This window comes from Nomascus leucogenys, chromosome 23, assembly GCF_006542625.1.
Source record: "Nomascus leucogenys isolate Asia chromosome 23, Asia_NLE_v1, whole genome shotgun sequence".
Lineage (NCBI taxonomy): Eukaryota > Metazoa > Chordata > Mammalia > Primates > Hylobatidae > Nomascus > Nomascus leucogenys.
In genome coordinates this window covers 32044201-32063762 of record NC_044403.1, presented here as the reverse complement: position 1 = coordinate 32063762, position 19562 = coordinate 32044201, and the positions used below count along the sequence as shown (strand labels likewise).

The following is a 19562-nucleotide window of genomic DNA, read 5'->3' as shown; positions in this document are numbered from 1 at the left end:
CTGCAGGTGGGTTCCAGTTGGAGAGTCTCTGACAAAAGCAAAGCCTACTTTTCTCCCCAGGGTGAAAGGAGTGGGGAGAGGCCATGAGGATGGCAGGAGTGTGCCCCAAATCAAAATGCTTCTCCTGGAAGTCAGGAAAGAATTCCAGATCACTAGCTCTGATCAGAGTCTTGTGCTAAAGAAACAGGCTAGGGCCGGGCGCGGTGGCTCACGCTTGTAAACCCAGCACTTTGGGAGGCCAAGGCGGGCAGATCACGAGGTCAGGATATCGAGACCATCCTGGCTAACAGGGTGAAACCCCGTCTCTACTAAAAAATGCAAAAACTTAGCTGGGTATGGTAGCGGGCGCCTGTAGTCCCAGCTATTCAGGAGGCTGAGGCAGGAGAATCGCTTGAACCCAGGAGGTGGAGGTTGCAGTGAGCCGAGATAGCGCCACTGCACCCCAGCCTGGGTGACAGAGCGAGACTCCGTCTCAAAAAAAAAAAAAAAAACAGGCTGTAAGGGAAGTCTCTTCCAACACTGCCCTGGAGCTAGGTTATTTCCTAGACTGCCTCAGAAAGTATCTGTCTTTGAGGACAATGCTGCTTTAGGGTAGAATCTAGCAGAACACCACCTTTTGACATGGTCCTGGCATGGCCTCCCCTTGTGGGGGCGTGGAAGGCCGAAAAGGGCACATAGTTTCGGTTTGACAGCCTGAGATGTGAATCCAGTTGAGCCATTGACTAGCTGTGACCTTGAGCACATTAACTTTCCTGAACTTCAAGTTTTCTCATCTGTAAGTCGGGGTTAATAATACACTGTGGCCCTAAAAAATCAGAGAGAAAAAAAAGTCTATGCAAAATTCCTGCTTCAAACAAAGGGCCCAGAAGTGGTAGTTTTTTGTTTTTGAGGCTGGAGGGCAATGGTGCAATCTTGGCTCACTGCAACCTCCGCCTCCCGGGTTCACGCCATTCTCCTGCCTCAGCCTCCAGGGCAGCTGGGACTACAGGCGCCCGCCACCACGCCCGGCTAATTTTTATATTTTTAGTACAGACGGGGTTTCGCCATGCTGGCCAGGCTGGTCTCGAACTCCTGACCTCAGGTCCGCCCGCCTCGGCCTGTCAAAGTGCTGGGATTACCGGCGTGAGCCACCGCGCCCGGCGCTATTCTTATTAATAACTAAGGGAAGCCTATAGGGAAAACTCAGCAGGAAATCAAGGACTTTTGGGAGGAAAAAAGGAACCGAAATAGCCCAGACTGGCGCTCCCCGGACCCTGCGGCTGGCGGCGCTGCCCACGGAGGGGGCGGGCTGGGAGTGCGGGATCCGGGGGAGACGAAGGCGAAGGAGCTGCGGGGCTCGTTTTGCTTCGGGAAAAGGTGAGGGCGGCCCTGGGCCTCCCGCGGGGGAAGGAAGAGATGAAGCCACGTGACAGAGCTCAAAGCCGGGCCCGAGCGCGCCGCAGACCGGATGCGGGAAGTGGCTCGGGGCCCCGTTCCCCCGCCCGGCTCCCGCTTCAGCTGACCTGGTTTCCGCGGGCCCTGCGCCCGCGCGCTCCCGGCCCCGGCCGCCCCGCTCCCCACTCCGCTCCCCACTCCGCGCCCCACTCCGCGCCCGCCGGCCCGGCCCTCCCTCCCCAGCTAGCCCGGCCGCCGCGGCCTCTTCCGCCCAGCGCCCGGGCGTTGCCGCCATTCCCCCGAGTCGGCCCGCGGGCTACGGGAACCTTCACCTCCCGAGGACCGGCGCCTTCACCTCGGGACCCGGCACCCCTGCTGCCTGCGCCGCTCAGTCCCCCTGCAGCTGCCCAAGCCCCCAGCAAGGGCCACCGAGGGCTCCAGGAACGCCCCAGGCCCGTTCTTCTGGCCCACAGCGCCCCGCCTGTGACCGCCTGTGACCCCCAGTGACCCTCCTTTCCCGCCCTCCGGCGGCGCGGCCGTCTGGAGACTCTGCAGCCTCCCAGCCTCGCGCCGGGTGGGGAGGGGAGGGGAGGGCGGCGTCCTGAGTCCGCGGAGGAAGGGGTCGCAGCTGCAGTCGCGCCAGCCCTCGGGCCTGCATCCGCTCCGCTGCGACGCGGCTCACAAACTGGGGAGGGGAGAAGGGAAGAAAGACCCGATTCGGGAACACGACTTTGTCCCTGGAACTGCACATCATGTCCCCTCACTTAATCCTCACAAGACCTGTGGGGCGTGTCGTCATTTTAGGGCTGGAGATGGGGAAACCGAGGCTCGGAGAGATGAAGCATTGTGCGGCCACTGAGCGGCTGCTTTGCAACGAAGCAAAGCCAGCATTTCTTCTTAGCGGCGGTAGTTTGAGCCAGCCTCACCGCAGCTACTCTGCCATCAGCCAAGAGGTCACATCTTTTCTGGAACTTGCTCCCCCCTCACATCATGGGAGCAGTCAGGCTACTCTTCCAGTAGAAACTATTTTGCCACTTTTGGGGGGGAATGTTGAGTTACCAACTCATCTCTCAGGTCTTAGATAACACTTTCCTTGACCCCGCAAGGTGCTCCAGCGCGTCTGCTTCCGTTTTTGATAGCCCTTATAATACCACCTATTGCAATTGCCCATTTCCTTGTCTGTCTCCCTCTGCAGATGGAGTGAAGGTGCCTGAACGCAGGAACCCTGGTCTTCAGTGCTGCCTCAGCATTAGCTGAAGTGCCATGGGCCGGCTCCCAGGGTACCAGAGTTTCCCACCATTTGAGTACCAGTGAACTAGAGTCAGCAAGTTAAAGTAAGGTAAGAAGGAAAACCAGAAACAACTGTAAAAACCTGACCTTTCATCACCTTAATACTGGCCATCATTTATCGAGTGCTTATTATATAACAGACATTGTTCTCAGTGTGTGAGTGCAGTGTTCCTCAAACATAAATGTGGGTCTGAATCGCAGGGGATCTTGGTAAAATGCAGTTTCTGATTCAATACCTCTGGGGTGGGGCCTAGATTCTGCATTTCCAACAAGCTCCCAGGATACTTTGTGTAGAAAGGCTTTGGTGTATTAACTTACTCGATCTTCTTAATAATCCTATGAAGTACCACTGCTATTCCCATTTTACAGATGAGGAAACAGAGATTAAGCATATATGAACTTACATCCAGATAAATAGACTGCAGGGCAGGGAGGGAGGGGAGAATAGTGTGGGCAGTGTACAGTGCAGAAACAAAGTTCTAGGCAGAGGAAAAAGGATTTACAGAAAGCCTGGCATACAGGGCAGGGGGACGGGGCCTGCACACAGGGCTGTTTCACCATTAGACATTATATGCACAGTACTTGGCGCTATGGGCTTCCCAAGTATTTGAGACCTGAAAAAAATGTATTGACACCTACATCGGAAAAATGAATATTTAAATTAATAATTCTAAAATTCAAATCCTCAATTGTTTAAAAAATTTTACATGGTAGAATTCATATTTAGTAAGTGACACGGGTATATTTTAATGCATTTGATTTTAAAAACGGGGTAGGGCCTACTAAGAACAGGCCAAGCCCTGGCCCCAGTGGGTTTGGATATAATCCTGAGGGCAGCTGGGAACTGCTGAGAGAAGCGGGAGAATGTTCTCTGTGGCTACAGTGAGGAGAATGGATTGGAGGGAGGCCAGACTGGAGGCCCAGTGGCTAGAGACCAGATAGGCAGTTACAGTTTTCCAGATTGCGAGGCAATCTCTCTTTAGTGCCAAGATTAGCATAAAATCATAGCATTATATAACCCAATTATTCTTTGATTCCTTCGGCCCCAATCTGACTCAGCATTCTAAATTTACTTGAGATCTGGGGACAAGGGTTTTTGGCAAATCCTTGAAGGCGAATGATGTTACAGTCAATCAGTATATGCCTTGAGCCAGACAGACATGGGTACGGGCCTCAGTTCTGCTGCTTGCTAGCTATGCGACTTTGCACAAGTGATTTAACTTCTCTGGGCCTTGGATTCCTTGTTGGTAACATGAGCATAATCGATTCCTCACAGAATTAAGTGAGAAAACTACGTATGTAGGGCTTCTTACGGAGTGGGTACTTAGGAATAAATGGTAGCCGTTATCCTTTATGTGCCTTTGTTCTGAAATCTGCCCAAGTTTTCTCTAGGGAGTAACAGAGGGTAGAGTAAATTATTTAGTATTTTCATCAATCTTCTGAGATAAAAATTATTATCCTCATTTTGCAGATAAGGAAAAGGGTTCAGAGATTAGACCACAGCTCTGTGAAGTAGGGGCACAAGGTGGTCAGCCTGGAAGGCTGGACTTTATTTTCCTGGTTCTTCTGTCCATGCAGTCTCTCCAGCAGTTGACATTTGCCCTCTTCGATGGCTCCACGACCAATTTCCCTTAGTCATGGCATGAGTCAGCCGTGAGGGCTGATGGCACACCACTGAATACTCTGCTGTGGCACCACTAGCCTCCATTTACCTTCTTCTCCAACGTTTTCCAGCCTCCCTAATACCTTTCCCCCCAGTTTTATAGCTTCTGGATTCTCCTTATTAAAGAGCTTGTTTCTGAGACTCAGAACCGCCCCAGACTGGGATGTCTTCCAGGGTGCCTCCCTTCCAAGGGAGCAGATAAGTAGGTCACATCGGGATGGCGAGGGAGGAAGCTGACTTCTTACGGGAGGAGGAAAAATACTGCAGGTCACATGGAGAATGGAAAACAAAATAACAGGGTTTCTCTCTTTTCCTAATTCTCTCACACAGTCTCACAGGGACAGCCCCCTGCCGGCCACTACTACCGTGACTAGCATTCTGGAAACAGCACAGGCAATACTGTTTTCTTGGAACTTGAGGACACTAGTGGCAACTTGAGGATAAGCCTTGTCTACCCTGTGCTCCCCTCCATCCCACCTGCCTCCTCTTCAGGCTCCTCCATGGCCCCCAGGATATTTTTTTCTCCTATGTGGTGAAGCGAAATCTCAGCTTTTATAGGAGCTTCCACCTGGTGGACTGCCCCTTGAGGGCCTGAAAGCACAGAGCTCTGCAGGGAAGCTCTGTGGGGCGGGAGGGCACTGCCCGTGAGTGCCTGGAGCAGCCCAGGATCCCATTTACAGAGATTCCTGTGCAGCAACCGGGTTAGGTCAAGGGCTTTGCAAGATTCCTGCTCCCCTTCCCAACCCTGGTGAAGGCAGTTCACAACAAGGAGTGTGGGTGAGCATTAAATTACGTAGATCACTGTGAAAACCAGAGAAAAAGAGAGGGACAGAGGAAGGGTGCGGCATTAAAGATCCAATGCTACCAGCCGCACCCTGCCCCACTATCCCGTGGGACGGAGCCCTGTTTGAATCATAACACTGGGCGGTCACATTTCTAGGAAACTGCAGCTGAGGAGGAAAGGTCCTGGCTGTGTGAGTGAGGCTGTGTACAGATTAGGACTGAAAATGTGTATCCGGGCAGACAATTGGTCTCTGGACTGCACACCCGAGGCACAAGACAAGCACACAAAACACAACGACCGAAGCCTGACCCCTCAAACCTGAGGGTAAACAAACCTGCTTCCCTGGACGAGGGTTGTGGAAACAGGGAGTTCACCTCTGGAGAGGCGCAAGGGTTTTCCATTCTCCTGGCGTGGAGCCTGGTCAGCTTCTAGCTCAGAGGCTCGCTGTTTCAGGATACTGAGAGCTCTTTCACAGAAGCTTGGAGGTGATGCTGCAGGCACTCTCTCCCACCTGACTTCCACATTGCCCCCTGCCCTCCCTACCCGTGTTTCCAAGGCCCTCAAACTGTTCAGGGGTGCTAGGCCCCTCTGTTCCTTGTCTTCCACCCCTGTAGAAGGCATATTCCCCCATCCCTCAGGTGTCTGTGCCCAGGTGCCCCGTGGGAAAGCCCACTCTTGCCTTCAGTAGCTCTGTCCCCTCTCCTGAGACGCAAGGCTGGGTGACAGGAGACAGACATTCATCTTCACCCGAGCCCTGCATTATGCTTAATCTTTCTAGTGGGGGTGGGCCTGTCAAACACGTCTCTTTCCTAGGTTGGAGTAATCCCAAAGCACCTCTCATCATAGTGGCTGTAAATCTCACAAGTATGTGGCATGCACATAGTAGCAGTGACAGTGTGGTGGTGCCCACGCTGAAACAAGAAGTTTGGACTTGAGAGGCTTAGAACCTTTGTCTTCTTAGAAAGTGACTGGCAGCTCCTCCTCCCTGGCATCTGCTCCAACCTGGGCCCCTTGATCTGCTGACATCTCTGCGTGACTCTGGGTGCGTTGCTTACTCCAGGTCTAGTGCAGGTGCTACAGGACTACCTGGGAGAAAGGAGCCAGTCTTGAAGTCTCCATATCCCCCGTACATCAGTCACTTAGGGATTTAACTGAGGATTCTAAGACCTTAGTATGCATCGGGATCACCAGGGGGCTTGTGAAAATACAGATTGCAGAAACCCTCATCTCCAGGGTTTCTGATTTGGTGGGTCTAAAGATTTGCATTTCTAACAAGTGATGGGGTGCTGCTGTTCCAGGGATCACATTTGAAAACCGCTGAGTTCGAGTATAGCAGAAAGAAAACCTAGGTTTCAGTCCTGCCCTGCCGCTTCCAGGCTCTGTGGTCTTGTATTTGACCTTCCCGAGCTTCACTTCTGCATCCATTAATGGTGTAGTAATGACCACTGGATAGTTGGGAGGATTCGTTTGAATCATGTGTTTGAAATACGCTTTCACTGTGCATGGCAAATTGGACACATCAATTAGTCAACAAACACATTTTTTTTTTTGGATGGAATTTCACTCTTGTCACCCAGGCTGGAGTGCAATGGTGTGATTCTCAGCTCACTGCAAGCTCCGCCTCCTGAGTTCAAGTGATTCTCCAGCCTCAGCCTCCCAAGTAGCTGGGACTATAGGTGCCCGCCACCACACCCAGCTAATTTTTTTTTGTATTTTTAGTAGAGACAGGGTTTCACCATGTTGGCCAGGCTGGTCACGAACTCCTGACCTCAGATGATCCGCCTGCCTTGGTCTCCCAAAGTGCTGGGATTACAGGCGTGAGCCACTGCACCTGGCCTAACAAATACGTATTTACTGAGTAGTCCGTCTGTTGTTCATTAGATACCCTGCCCAATGCCATGAAGATTCTAAGGCCCAGTTAAACATCACACGTCTCTGGCCCTCGATTTTTTCCTCTTTAAAACAAGGGCTAGACCCGTTCATCGGGGATGAACTGACCAAATGAATGGCCGTGTTCATGAGTGTTCTCTGCTCTGCAGAGGCACCTGGGCTCTCAGACGGAGGTCCAGGAAAGGCCTGGGCGAGGAATAAAAAATTGGGCTGTTACCTACGAATCTAACCACCCCATACCCCCCATCAGAGTTGGACTTCTACACGGGACCTGGAAGGCCTATTAGTCTAATAAACCAAATTTGGCCTTCAGGGTCCATCATGATCTGATTCCAACCTACCTTTTTAATCCTATTTCTCACTTTTCTCCTCCATTCACCTTAGAGTCTAAACAAATCTGTCTACTCATCCTTCCCCAGATATGCCCTGTGTTTTCCTGCCTCCAGCTTTTTGTTCACACTGTTTTCGGCACTGGGATACTCTTGCACTAGTCAAAGTCCTATTCATCCTTCGCAGCTCATTCAATGACTATCTTTTCAAAGAAGTCATCCCAAATCCATCCATCTATTCATCTATTTATCTCTATCTATCTAAGTGATTTTATCTTTTTCTTTTCTTTTTTCTTTCTTTCTTTTTTTTTTTTTTTTCGAGACGGAGTCTCTGTCACCCAGGCTGGACTGCAGTGGCACAATCTCGGCTCACTGCAACCTCCGCCTCCCGGGTTCAAGCGATTCTCCTGCCTCAGCCTCCAGAGTAGCTGGGATTACAGGCATGCGCCACCACACTCGGCTAATTTTTATATTTTTACTAGAGACGGGGTTTCACCATGTTGGCCAGACTGGTCTCAAACTCTTGACCTCAGGTCATCTGCCCACCTTGGCCTCCCGAAGTGTTGGGATTACAGGTGTGAGCCACCGTGCCCAGCCGGGATGTCACATTTCTAGTCTTGGAGCATATTCAGATACAAAAAATAAGAGTTGTCGTATGTAAAACTATTAAAAAGTGGAGCAGCCACTTAAAAGGAGATGCCTACTTATACACAATTCATGTATAAACTGTTTATTTTTCATGGTAATCAGAAACAGTGAATAAATGTGTGTGTGTTTGTGTATATATATATTTATTATTCACTGTTTCTGATATATATATACACACACACATTCACTGTTTCTGATATACTATATATATACGTATATATACATATATATACGTATATATATATACATATATATACGTATATATAGTAGCCCATGAAATCTACTCATTTGCATATAGGCACACCTGCTTCTCTAATTTTCTTTTTTAAACTACAAGTTTTTTTCTATTCTAAATATAATATATGGGTTAGTAGAAAATGTGCAAAGGAAATAAAAAGCGAAAAGAAAAGTAATAGATGAAAATAAATCATTCATAAACCCATAATCCAGAAATAACTAGTATTAACCTTTTGGTTTATTTTTTCCAGTAGTTTTCCTACACATGTTTATTCTATATGATTTTTAAAGGAAATTGAGATGAAGTGTTTATGAGCTTGTGTATCTTACTTCTTTAACCTAACATATGATTAGCATTTTGATATTCCCTTGAGTATTCTTCCAAAAGATAAAAAATTATTCCATATTTATTTACAGATATATCAAACTTTAACCATTTCTTCGTTATTGGGCTCTCCATTTTTTGTTATGAATAATATTTCAGTGAACATCTTTGGATATCTAAACACAACTTCAATCATTTTCTTAGGCTGATTCTAGAAGTGAGATTAGTAGATTAGTAGATATTTTTTTTTTTTTTTGGAGGCAAGGGATAGAGTCTCACTTTGTTGACCAGGCTGGAGTGCAGTGGTGTGATCTCAGCTCACTGCAACCTTTGCCTCCTAGGTTTATATTTTTAGTAGAGACGGGGTTTCACTGTGTTTCTCAGGCTGGCCTCAAACTGAGGTCAGGTGATGTACCAGGAGATGTACCTGAGCTCAGGTGATGTACCAAAGTGCTAGGATTACAGGTGTAAGCCACTGCTCCTGGCAAGTCATTTTAAAATCTCAAGGCCAGGTGCGGCGGCTCACGCCTGTAATCCCATCACTTTGGGAAGCCAAGGCGGGTGGATCACAAGGTCAGGAGTTCGAGACCAGCCTGGCCAACATAGTGAAACCCTGTCTCTTCCAAAAATTACAAAAATTAGCCGGGCGTGGTGGCGGGTGCCTGTAGTCCCAGCTAATCAGGAGGCTGAGGCAGGAGAATTGCTTGAACCCAGGAGGCGGAGGTTGTAGTGAGCCGAGTTCGCGCCACTGCACTCCAGCCTGGGCAACACAGTGAGACTCAGTCTATATATGGATATATTGACACATATTATACTATCAAATTGTTTTCTGGAACTTCCGTTTGAAAATACTTCTGGAGACTTCTGGTTTCTGGTTCTGCATGTAAGGCACTTGGAATTAGCCACTCCCATCCTAACAAGTAAAAAGCTGAAGAAACTGAAAAATCAGCAACTCTTCTTGGATCCAAAAGAGTGGTAAGGACATAGGGCAAACCACTGCCCCTAACGTCAGTGAGACAGACAGGTGCATACGGGAAGTCATGGCTTACTGGGGCAGACTCACAAGGGCCGTTCTCAGGAGTTCGTGCCAGCTAGGAAAACCTGAACTGTAGTCGACAAACTGCTTGGAGGCTCAGAATGGACAAGTCTGAGAGTTAAAAACTCCAGGGTGACCCAGTCATGGGGGTGGGCATTGGAGGAAATGCTTTTGTGAGTTTTACCTCTAGGAGCTGCCCAAGTTCTATAGTAAATGTCAGAGAAAAATCTGCTCATGCCTCTGGCAGGGGGAAGGGAGAAGGAAACATTTCAAAATATGCCAGAGCATTCTGTCAGTTCTTCTTAACAAGGCCTGACCTCAGGAGAACTATTTAACCAGAGTCAAACTTTGCTGGGGTTTTATTAGAGCCCAAGTGACTGGGGGAAGGGGAAGATCCGATTGCAGCGCACTGTAGCTATCCTGACCCACCTAAGGTGTGGGTACTTAGAAGCATTTGTGATGTTCAGTCCAGAGGCATAGGCTCACTAAAAGACTGACACCCAATCATAGAGCTGTGGAACACTTCCCCTCCCCTCACATTTTACCACCATATACTAAGGCCTGTTTATAGCAGTTCCTTTTGCCTTATACATACCTGACTATCAAGAAAAAATTACAAGGCATACTAAGAGGCCAAAAACACAATTGGAAGAGAAGAGCAAGCATTAGAACTAGACATGGCAGGGATATTGGACTTTATCAGACCAAGGATTTAAAACAACTATGATGAATATGCTAAGGGTGCTAATGAATAAAGCAGATGGCATGCAAGAAGAGATGGGCAACGTAAGTGGAGAGATGGACACCCCAAGAGAGAATCAAAAAGAAATGCCAGAGGTCAAACCACTGACAGAAATGAAGAATGCCATTGATGGGCTCATTAGTAGACTGGACGTGGCTAAGGAAAGAATCTCTGAGCTTATGCATACCTCATAGAAAGCCCCTACACGGAAAAGCAAAGAGACAAAGGCTGAGAAAAATAGAACAGACTATTCAAGAACTGTGGGACAAATACAATGGATATCATATATGTGTGATGGAAATAATTGAAGGAGGAGGCAGAAAGGAACAGAAAAAATATCTGAAACAATAATGACTGAGCATTTCTCTCAAATTAGTGCTAGATGCCAAATTATAGATACAGGAAACTCAGAAAAAATCAAGCGGGATAAATACCTAAAGAGCTACAGAAAAATGGAAGGCAAACAAAAAATCCGAAAGAATCCACAAGAAAAAAAAAATCTTACCTATTGAAGAACAAAGATAAGAATTATATCTGATTTCTCCTCAGACACACATGAAGAAGAAAGTGGAGTGAAATCTTCAAAGCATCGAAGGAAAAAAATCCACCAACCTGGAATTCTCTATCTTGCAAAATTATCCCTCTAAAGGGACGGAGAAATAAAGACTTTCTCAGACAAACAAAAGTAAGAGGATTTGTTGCTAGTAGCTCTGTCTTGCAAGAAATATTGAAAGAAGTTCTTTAGAAAGAAGGAACATGAAGCTGGGCATGGTGGCTCATGTCTGTAATCCCAGCTCTTTGGTAGGCTGAGGCGGGCAGATCACTTGAGGCCAGGACTTCCAGAAAGAAGGAAAATGAAATAGGTCAGAAACTCAGATCTATGTAAAGAAAAGGGAACTATCAAAGAATAAATGAAGGTAAAAGAAAAACTTTTTTTCCTATCCTTTTTTAAAATTAACAAATGATAAAATTCAGCCAGGCATGGTGACTCACGCCTGTAATCCCAGCACTTTGGGAGGCTGAGGTGGGCGGATCACTTGAGGTCACGAGTTCAAGACCAGCCTGGCCAATATAGTGAAACCCCACCTCTACTAAAAATACAAAAATTAGCTGGGCGTGGTGGCAGGCACTTGTAATCCCAGCTACTTGGGAGGCTGTGGCAGGAGAATTGCTTGAACTTGGGAGGTGGAGGTTGCAGTGAGCCGAGATCATGCCACTGCACTCTAGCCTGGGTGACAGAGCAAGACTCTGTCTCAAAAAAAAAAAAAAACAACAAACTATAAAGCTACAATAATGAAGACAATGTGTTTTGGGCAAAGAATAGACAAATAGATCAATGGAACAGAATAGTAAACCCAGAAATAGACCCAACTGGTCTTTGATAAAGGAACAAAGACAATACGATGTAGCAGAGATAGTCTTTTCAACAAATGGTGCCAGAATAACCGGACATCCACGTGTTAAAAACATGAATCTAGACACAGACCTTACACCCTCTACAAGAATTAATTCAAAGTGGACTATAAATCTAAATGTAAAATGTGAAACTATAAAACTCATAAATGATAATACAGGAGAAAATCTAGATGACCTTGAATATGCTTATGACTTTTTGTATACAATATAAAAGGGTACAATCCATGAAAGAAATAATTAATAAGCTGGACTTCATTAACATTAAAAACTTCTACTCTGTGAAAGACAATGTCAACAGAATGAGAAGACAAGCCACAGACTAGGAGAAAATATCTGCAAAAGATGCATCTAATAAAGAGTTGTTATCCAAAACAGACAAAGAATCTTAAAATTCAACAACAAGAAAATAAGGCCGGGCACAGTGGCTCACACCTGTAATCCCAGCACTTTGGGAGGCTGAGGCGGGTGGATCACAAGATCAGGAGTTTGAGATCAGCCTGGCCAACATAGTGAAACCCGGCCTCTATTAAAAATACAAAAATTAGCCGGGCATGGTGGCGCACACCTGTAGTCCCAGTTACTCAGGAGGCTGAGGCAGGAGGATCACTTGAACCCAGGAAGCAGAGGTTGCAGTGAGCCAAGATCAGGCCACTGCACTCCAGCCTGGGCAACAGAGTGAGACTCCTTCTGAAAAAAATAAAATTAAATTAAAAAATAACCCCACTAAATATGGGCAAAACACCTGAACAGCCACCTCACTAAAGAAGATGCAAAGGTAGCAGATAAGCATATGAGAAGATTCTCCACATCTTATGTCACTAGGGAAATGCAAATTAAAACAAAAATGGGATATCACTGCACAGCTACTAGAATGGCCAACATCCAGAACACTGACAATACCAAATGCTGATGAGAATATGGAACACCCATTCATTGCTGGTGGGCACGCAAAACAGTATAGCCATTTTGGAAGACAGTTTGGCAGTTTCTTCCAAAACTCAACATACTCTTAACCATATGATCCAGCAATTGCAATCCTTGGTATCTTCCCAAATGAATTTAAAATTTATGTTTACACAAACAGACAAACAGCTACACAGGCTTTTTTTTTTTTTTTTTTTTTTTTTTTGAGGCAGAGTCTCACTCTTGTTACCCAGGCTGGAGTGCAGTGGTGCGATCTCAGCTGGCTGCAACCTCCGCCTCCCGGGTTCAAGCGATTCTCCTGCCTTAGCCTCCTGAGTAGCTGGAATTACAGGCACGTGCCACCATGCCCTGCTAATTTTCGTATTTTTAGTAGAAGTGGGGTTTCACCACGTTAGCAATAGCCAGGCTGGTCTCAAACTCCTGACCTCAAGTGATCCGCCCACCTCGGCCTCCCAAAGTGCTGGGATTACAGGTGTGAGCCACTGCGCCCAGCCAGAGTGGCTTTATACAGAATGATACATAATGCCAAAACTTGGAAGCAACCAAGATGTCCTTCGGTAGGTGAATAAAATAAACAGTAGTACATCCAGACACTGGAATATTATTCAGTACTAAAAAGAAATGAGCTATCAAGCCATGAAAAGATACGGAGGAGACTTAAATGACGTTGCTGAGTGAGAGAAGCCAATTTGAAAAGGCTACATATTGTATGATTCCAACTACGTGACACTCTGGAAAAGGCAACACAAAAAGTCAGTCATTGCCAGGGCTTGAGAGGAGAAGGAGCAATGAACAGGCAGAATGCAGAGGATTTTTCGGGCAGTGAAACTTCTCTATTATACTATACTATGCTATAGCGGTGGAAACGTGTTATTACGCACAGCATGTTTAACACCGAGAGTGAACCCTCATGTAAACTGTAGACTTTGGGTCATAATGATGTGTCAATGTAAGGCTCATCAGTTGTAAAAAAAAAAATGTACCATTTTGGTGGAGGAAGTTGATAATGGGGAGTCTATGCATGTGGGGTGAGGGGCTATATGGGAGATCTCTGTGCCTTCTCAATTTTGCCATGAACCTAGAACTGCTATTATATATACAATTGTTATTCTCTCTATATATAACTGCTATTATATATTATATATAACTGCTTATATATATGTCTTTAAAAGCAAAAAGACCAAACCAAAACAAAACAAAAAAACCAAAAATACTCCCAGAGTACTTTGTCTATAGACCTTCTTCTATTCATAAGTATTTTTACCTCCACTCCCATCTCATTCTATCTGTATCGTGCTATACTTAGCCTGAGCTATACTGAATATGCATTCGGTATGGACAAGTCTTAGTTCCTCTTTTAGCAGATCATCTTCACATTTCCATCAACATGCAGCACAGGTGGGAAGAAAGGGGCCAATAACTGAATCTGCCTGGGGAACCTGGAAGCCCAAGAGGAGCTGCATTTTGGGAAGAAGCCAGGCTAGGGGCTTAAACTCTGTACTTGGGGGTAGGGTTGCAACGCTGGCTCAAAGGGGAAGAAAGGGATTATCCTCAACCTTTCATACATCCAGACTCTGGGAGATGCGCAGGCTTAGCTCCCTGGCAGGGCTACCAGTGAAGGCAGGGAGAAGGGCAGAGGCTTGGAGGCCACAGCCACGGGCTGTAGAAGAAAAGGAGCAGCTCCAGGCACCCAGCTGGTGGAGGCCACCTGCCCTGAGTGCTGTGCGCCACCCTTCACAGCCAGCTCTGCTGCTGCTACCCATGCTAGTTTCACAGGCCTTGACCTGGAGACACATCTACAACATTGATTATAGAGGCTCAAGTTAATGTTATTTTAGATTAGAGTTTCCCAGACTTCAGTTGTGCCATGTTTAGGATTTCAGTGTCTCAGTGCAGTAGTAGGTGCGGGCACACACACCTGTGAGCCATGTCACCCAAGGCTGCCATACTTCTGAACAGGTCAGACAGAAACAGTTACTGAGACCTTGAGGGTATGCCCAGGTCATGTGCAAGGACTGCATAAAGGTGTCAAAAAACTTTCTGCCACTTACTTTAGGCTCATCCTAAGCAATAAAAATGTTGGAATTGCCTGGACATGTGGCTCATGCCTGTAATCCCAACACTTTGGGAGGCCAAGAAGGAAGATCACTTGAGCCCAGAAGTTAGAGACCAGCCTGGGCAACACGGTGAGACCCCAATCTCTAAAAAAAAAAAAAAAAAAAAAAAATTAGCTGGGCATGGTAGTGTACATGTGTGGTCCCAGCTACTTGGGAGGCTGAGGCAGGAGGATCACTTGGGCCCAGGAGGTTAAGGCTGCAGTGAGCCGAGATTGCACCACTGCACTCCTGCCTGTGTGACAGAGCAAGATCCTGTCTCTTAAAAAAAAAAAAAAAAAGGAATCACAGGTCTGATAAGTTGTTATGCTCTTTCTTTCTTTTTTCTTTTTTTTTTGGGACAGAGTCTTACTCTGTTACCCAGGCTGGAGTGCAGTGGCGCGATCTCAGCTCACCACAACCTCTGCCTCCCGGGTTCAAGCAATTCTCCTGCCTCAGCCTCCTGAGTAGCTGGGACTACAGGCGTGTACCACCACGCCTAGCTAATTTTTGTATTTTTAGTAGAGACAGGGTTTCACTGTGTTGGCCAGGCTGGTCTGGAACCCCTGACCTCGTGATCTGCCCGCCTCGGACTCCCAAAGTGCTGGGGTTACAGGCGTGAGCCACCTAGCCCGGCCCTATTATGGTCTTTCTAATGAATACTAAAACTATAAAGATGGCCAGCCATAGTGGCTCACACCTGTAATCCCAACACTTTGGGAGGCCGAGGCTTGTGGATCATTTGAGGGCAAGACTAGCCTGGCCAATATGATGAAACCCTGTCTCTTCTAAAAATACGAAAATTAGCCAAGTGTGGTGGTACATGCCTGTAATCCCAGCTACTTGGGAAGCTGAGGCAGGAGAATCACTTGAACCCGGGAGGCGGAGGTTACAGTGAGCTGAGATCGTGCCACTCCACTCCACCCTAGGCGACAGAGTGAGACTCCGTCTCAAAAAAAAAAACTGTAAAAATAAACATTATATTAAAAAGGTGTCAGCCATTGATAGTACCTTTACTACCCATTGGTGATAATTGTACCACATTTTGGGGAAACATTGTTTTAACTAAAGAGTGCCATTGTTTTGTTTTTAGAGACAGGGTCTGGCTCTGCCGCCCAGGCTGGAGTGCAATGGCATGATTGTAGCTCACTGCAACCTTGAACTCCTGGCTTCAAACAATCCTCCCACCTCAGCCTCCCGAGTAGTGGGGACTACAGGTGCATGCCACCATGGCTAGCTAATTACTTTTAAATTTTTAATAGAGATAGGGTCTTGCTCTGTTGCCCAGGCTGGTCTCTAGCTCTTGAGCTCAAGTGATCCTCCTGCCTCAGCCTCCAAAATGCTAGGATTACAGGCGTAGGCCACTGTGCCCAGGCAAAGGTGGACAATAAATTGTAGAAAATAATGGATAACCTTCTGAGCAAAGGAAGATGTAAGATACAAGAATTAAATAGCATATTAGAAGAGAGTGAATGATAAATGAAGAAGAAGGTACACTAACACCTTCGTTACCTGCTAGAGAGAGAGACATTCATCAAGCCTAGGCAGCCATTTCCTTCTCCTTCCTCCCACCACCTCTTTCCTTCTGAACCTCTGGTTCAGATGCAGAGTCCTTAGCCTGTAACTCTGGATTGTTCAACCCATCAGCACATAAGAAACTTGCTCTTCTGAGAATAAGCAGCAACACAATTTCCTTAACAACCAAGGATCTTATAGAGGCAAAAATACACACTAGGGACAGAAGACATGGACTGGAGTTCTTGGGCCAATTAAGTGACCTTATTCCTATCTCAGAGCCTCTCCAACTCATGGCTTCCTTAACTCATTCATTTAACAAATGTTTTCTAAAGCACTTACTGTGTACCAAGAGTTGCCTCATGCACTAGGGCTGCAGCAGTGAATACAACAGGGGAGGCCCTGCTCTGAGATCTTGTGTCCTAGTGAGAGTGACAGGCAATACATACTAAATAAATAAGCAATGTAGCTTTAGGTGGTGAGCAGTGCTATGAAAGAACTTAAACAAATGATAAAGACGAATTGGGGAGGAGGCATCCTGTAAAGAGGCTGGTCAGAGAAGGGCTCCCTGGGGAAGTAACATTTGAGCTGAGACCTGAATGTACTAGGAAGGGCCAGCCAGGAGATAAGCCAGGGAAAGAAGGTTCCAGACAGAGGGACCAGCAAGCCTTGCGGTGGGACCGCTCTCGGGGCTGGCTGCCAATCCAGGAAAACAGCACTGGGTGTGCAGTTGTACCAGGTGAATGGTTTTGACACAGCACACTAAGCAGTCCTACAAGTTCCCTGGTGGTGTCTCAAGGGCAGAGGGGCCAAGGACAGAGACTCTGCCAGCCTCACGCCACCCTGCCCAAAACACACACACAGAATGAGAGAGAGAGAGACGCACGCACATACTCTGCTTCAACAAAACAGCTCTTCTTTAATCTGAAGTATATATTGGGTGGCTGCTTAAGATTTTGAGGACCAGGTTCAGGGATCAGAAATTCTTGATCTCAAAAGTCCTTTTCCACACTTTGTTTGATTCTCTGCAATGTTACATAACCTCAGCAGTGGTCACAGAAGGGTTGATTCTATTCTATCCATAGGCAGGGAGTCAGAGAGTGCAGCTCCCAGCAATCTGGCTCTCCTCTCACCGTAACAGCCCACCCCTTTCCCCTCCGGCAGTGGACTGGAACCTCTCATGCCTTCCAAGCCCATCCCAGCTACAGAGGAACACACATCTCTGTCTCTTCCTGGGAGATTAGACTGATTTCCTTTCCTTGCACTGTCCGAATGAGACGCTTTCTGTCCTACACAGTAGAGCTTTGTGAAGATAGCCGAGAAACGGCTCAAGTTTTTCCAACCTGTAAAATGCAAAGTTGGCCGGCTGCCTCTCTTCCTAGCCTCAAAACTCACATCTCTCCTGTCTCCAAAGAACTGCCCGGCAGCTCTAAGAGAAGTCTCTACCGTCCTGGGGCTTGGGGAAAACACTGCTCAGAATGTGAAATCATTTTCTGGTAATACGGATCTAATTAGCTCTTTAACTGACAAGAGGAAGCAGAGGCCAAAAGGGATTTAACCAATCTGTTTTTCAGATATTTCAAAACAAGTGAAGAACCAGATAGGGAAACAGAGAGAAAGAGAAAATAAAGAGACAAAGCCTAGAGAGCATTTGGAGAAGGGAGTGAGTAAGAAAGAGAACGGGGAGGGAGAATATCAAGTGACTAAAGTATCAATCCTCTGTTCTTCCAGCTTCACCTCTACTCCCAGTCTCCCCTTGCTCTCTTCCAGAGAGAACTTACTTGAAGGTCGATGATTTCTCTTGCTGACTCCATCTCGCTGCCCTCAAGTCCCTTCACACGCACCGGGTGCCGGGAACAGACTGTGTGGGCTCCTCCAGGCTCCGCCGTCTGAGTCTCTGCTGCTTTCTTCGGGTGGGAGAGAGCACGCAGCTGGCGGGACAGACCTGCCATTCATCCCTCTGATGTGGGATGCTCGTCTTGGCTGCAGCCCCTGGGGGAGGTGTGCACATGCACACACGTGTGAGTGTATGTGTGTGCACATGTGTGTGCTCCAGGAGGTGGCACATGGCGCCTTTTGAGTTGGTAGTGACAGCGTCATTTTCACCAGTGGTTCCAGTGACCTTCCAGTCCCGGCGGAACCATCTGAGGTCACCCAGCCTGCTTTGAGCTAGTAGCTTTACGACTGGCAAAGAAATCCTGCGTATTTATCAAGGAAATTGAAAAACAGCCTGAGGACAACGCTATCGGACTTCACCGCTGAGTCCGGTCCCCAGTCGCCACGGGTGGAGTGACCTCCAGCACAGTCTCAATACCGAGGCAGAGGGATTTCCGTTGTTCTTTGCTTTGTTCCCTATATCCCTAAAAGTTTTTTAAAAAATTGTAGTTTACCTAATAGGCTCCAAAGCATAGGCTTCATTCTATAAAGTGAGTGAACAATACGTTTTTATTGACGGGTTGTTTGATTCCTTCAACTCCTCCCTTGATTAGCCATAGAGGGAGCAGGGAGTAGTTGTACCTTCGAAGCCTGTTTACGCAAGTAGTGGTATTTTCCCTACTTTTAAAATAAAATTACCAGGAGTGAGTCTTTTTTTAGAAAGTTTTTTTTTTTCTCTCCTGTTTACCTTAGAACCCAAAACTCTTCTGGCTTGTTCCTGAAGCAAGGTTGAGACACAAGCTTGTGCACGTGTGGGTGTGGAGATGTCCGCAGACGTGCATGGCAGGGTGGTAACCTGTAATCCAATTCAGGGCTTAAAGAGGTGCGGGCGGGAGGAAGACAGGCAGAGTCACACGTTTACCCTCGCCACATTCAAATGTAAAAAAAAAAAGTGATTTCTTCAGTTCTATGAAATGCCTTTGTAAGTTCCCATCCCTCTGGACAGTGGTGCGAGGGAGGGTTGGACGATTGGATGGGGGCCATATTTTAGTCTAATCTATGAAGCATAGTTGGATTTAATCATTTAAATGTAAACAGTCCACTTTGGACACAATGCTCAGTCTTTCGGATGCAGAAGATGGCATATAGGTGCACGGGAGGGTTGGGTGGGGACGGTTCTTGCATCTATCCTGTGGCCTCTCCATCTCAGCTCCTTTCTATTCTGGAGCTGCTGGGCCCACAGGCCGCCCGAATTGCCGACTGCTGAGGAGACACAGGTCCTGCTCCTGGGTCTCCTGCTGGCATTGGTGGCTGATGTCTGACATTGGGCCAGAGTCACTCATGGGTGATTCTCTTTCTGCCTTTGAGATCCAGTGGTCTCCCTTGCTGTCTGCGCTACCTTGGCTCGTGGCTGTGTGGAC

At 47.1% G+C, this 19562-nt stretch overlaps 1 protein-coding gene and 1 long non-coding RNA gene across 2 annotated transcripts in view; one reads left to right on the top strand and one right to left on the bottom strand.

Annotated features, from left to right (window-relative positions):
- The window catches only part of NINJ2 (ninjurin 2), a 95195-nt gene extending 76139 nt beyond the window's left edge, over positions 1-19056 (bottom strand). The window contains exon 1 of the mRNA XM_030805007.1: positions 18048-19056. Within this exon, the coding sequence (XP_030660867.1) occupies positions 18048-18218 (171 nt within the window). The 5' untranslated portion in view covers positions 18219-19056. The remainder of the gene's footprint in view (positions 1-18047) is intronic.
- LOC115832943 lies at positions 1209-18122 on the top strand. Its single transcript, XR_004028355.1, has 3 exons — positions 1209-1356; positions 2570-2713; positions 18037-18122. It is a non-coding gene; the product is annotated as an uncharacterized LOC115832943 (long non-coding RNA).
- Positions 19057-19562: the final 506 nt, after the last annotated feature.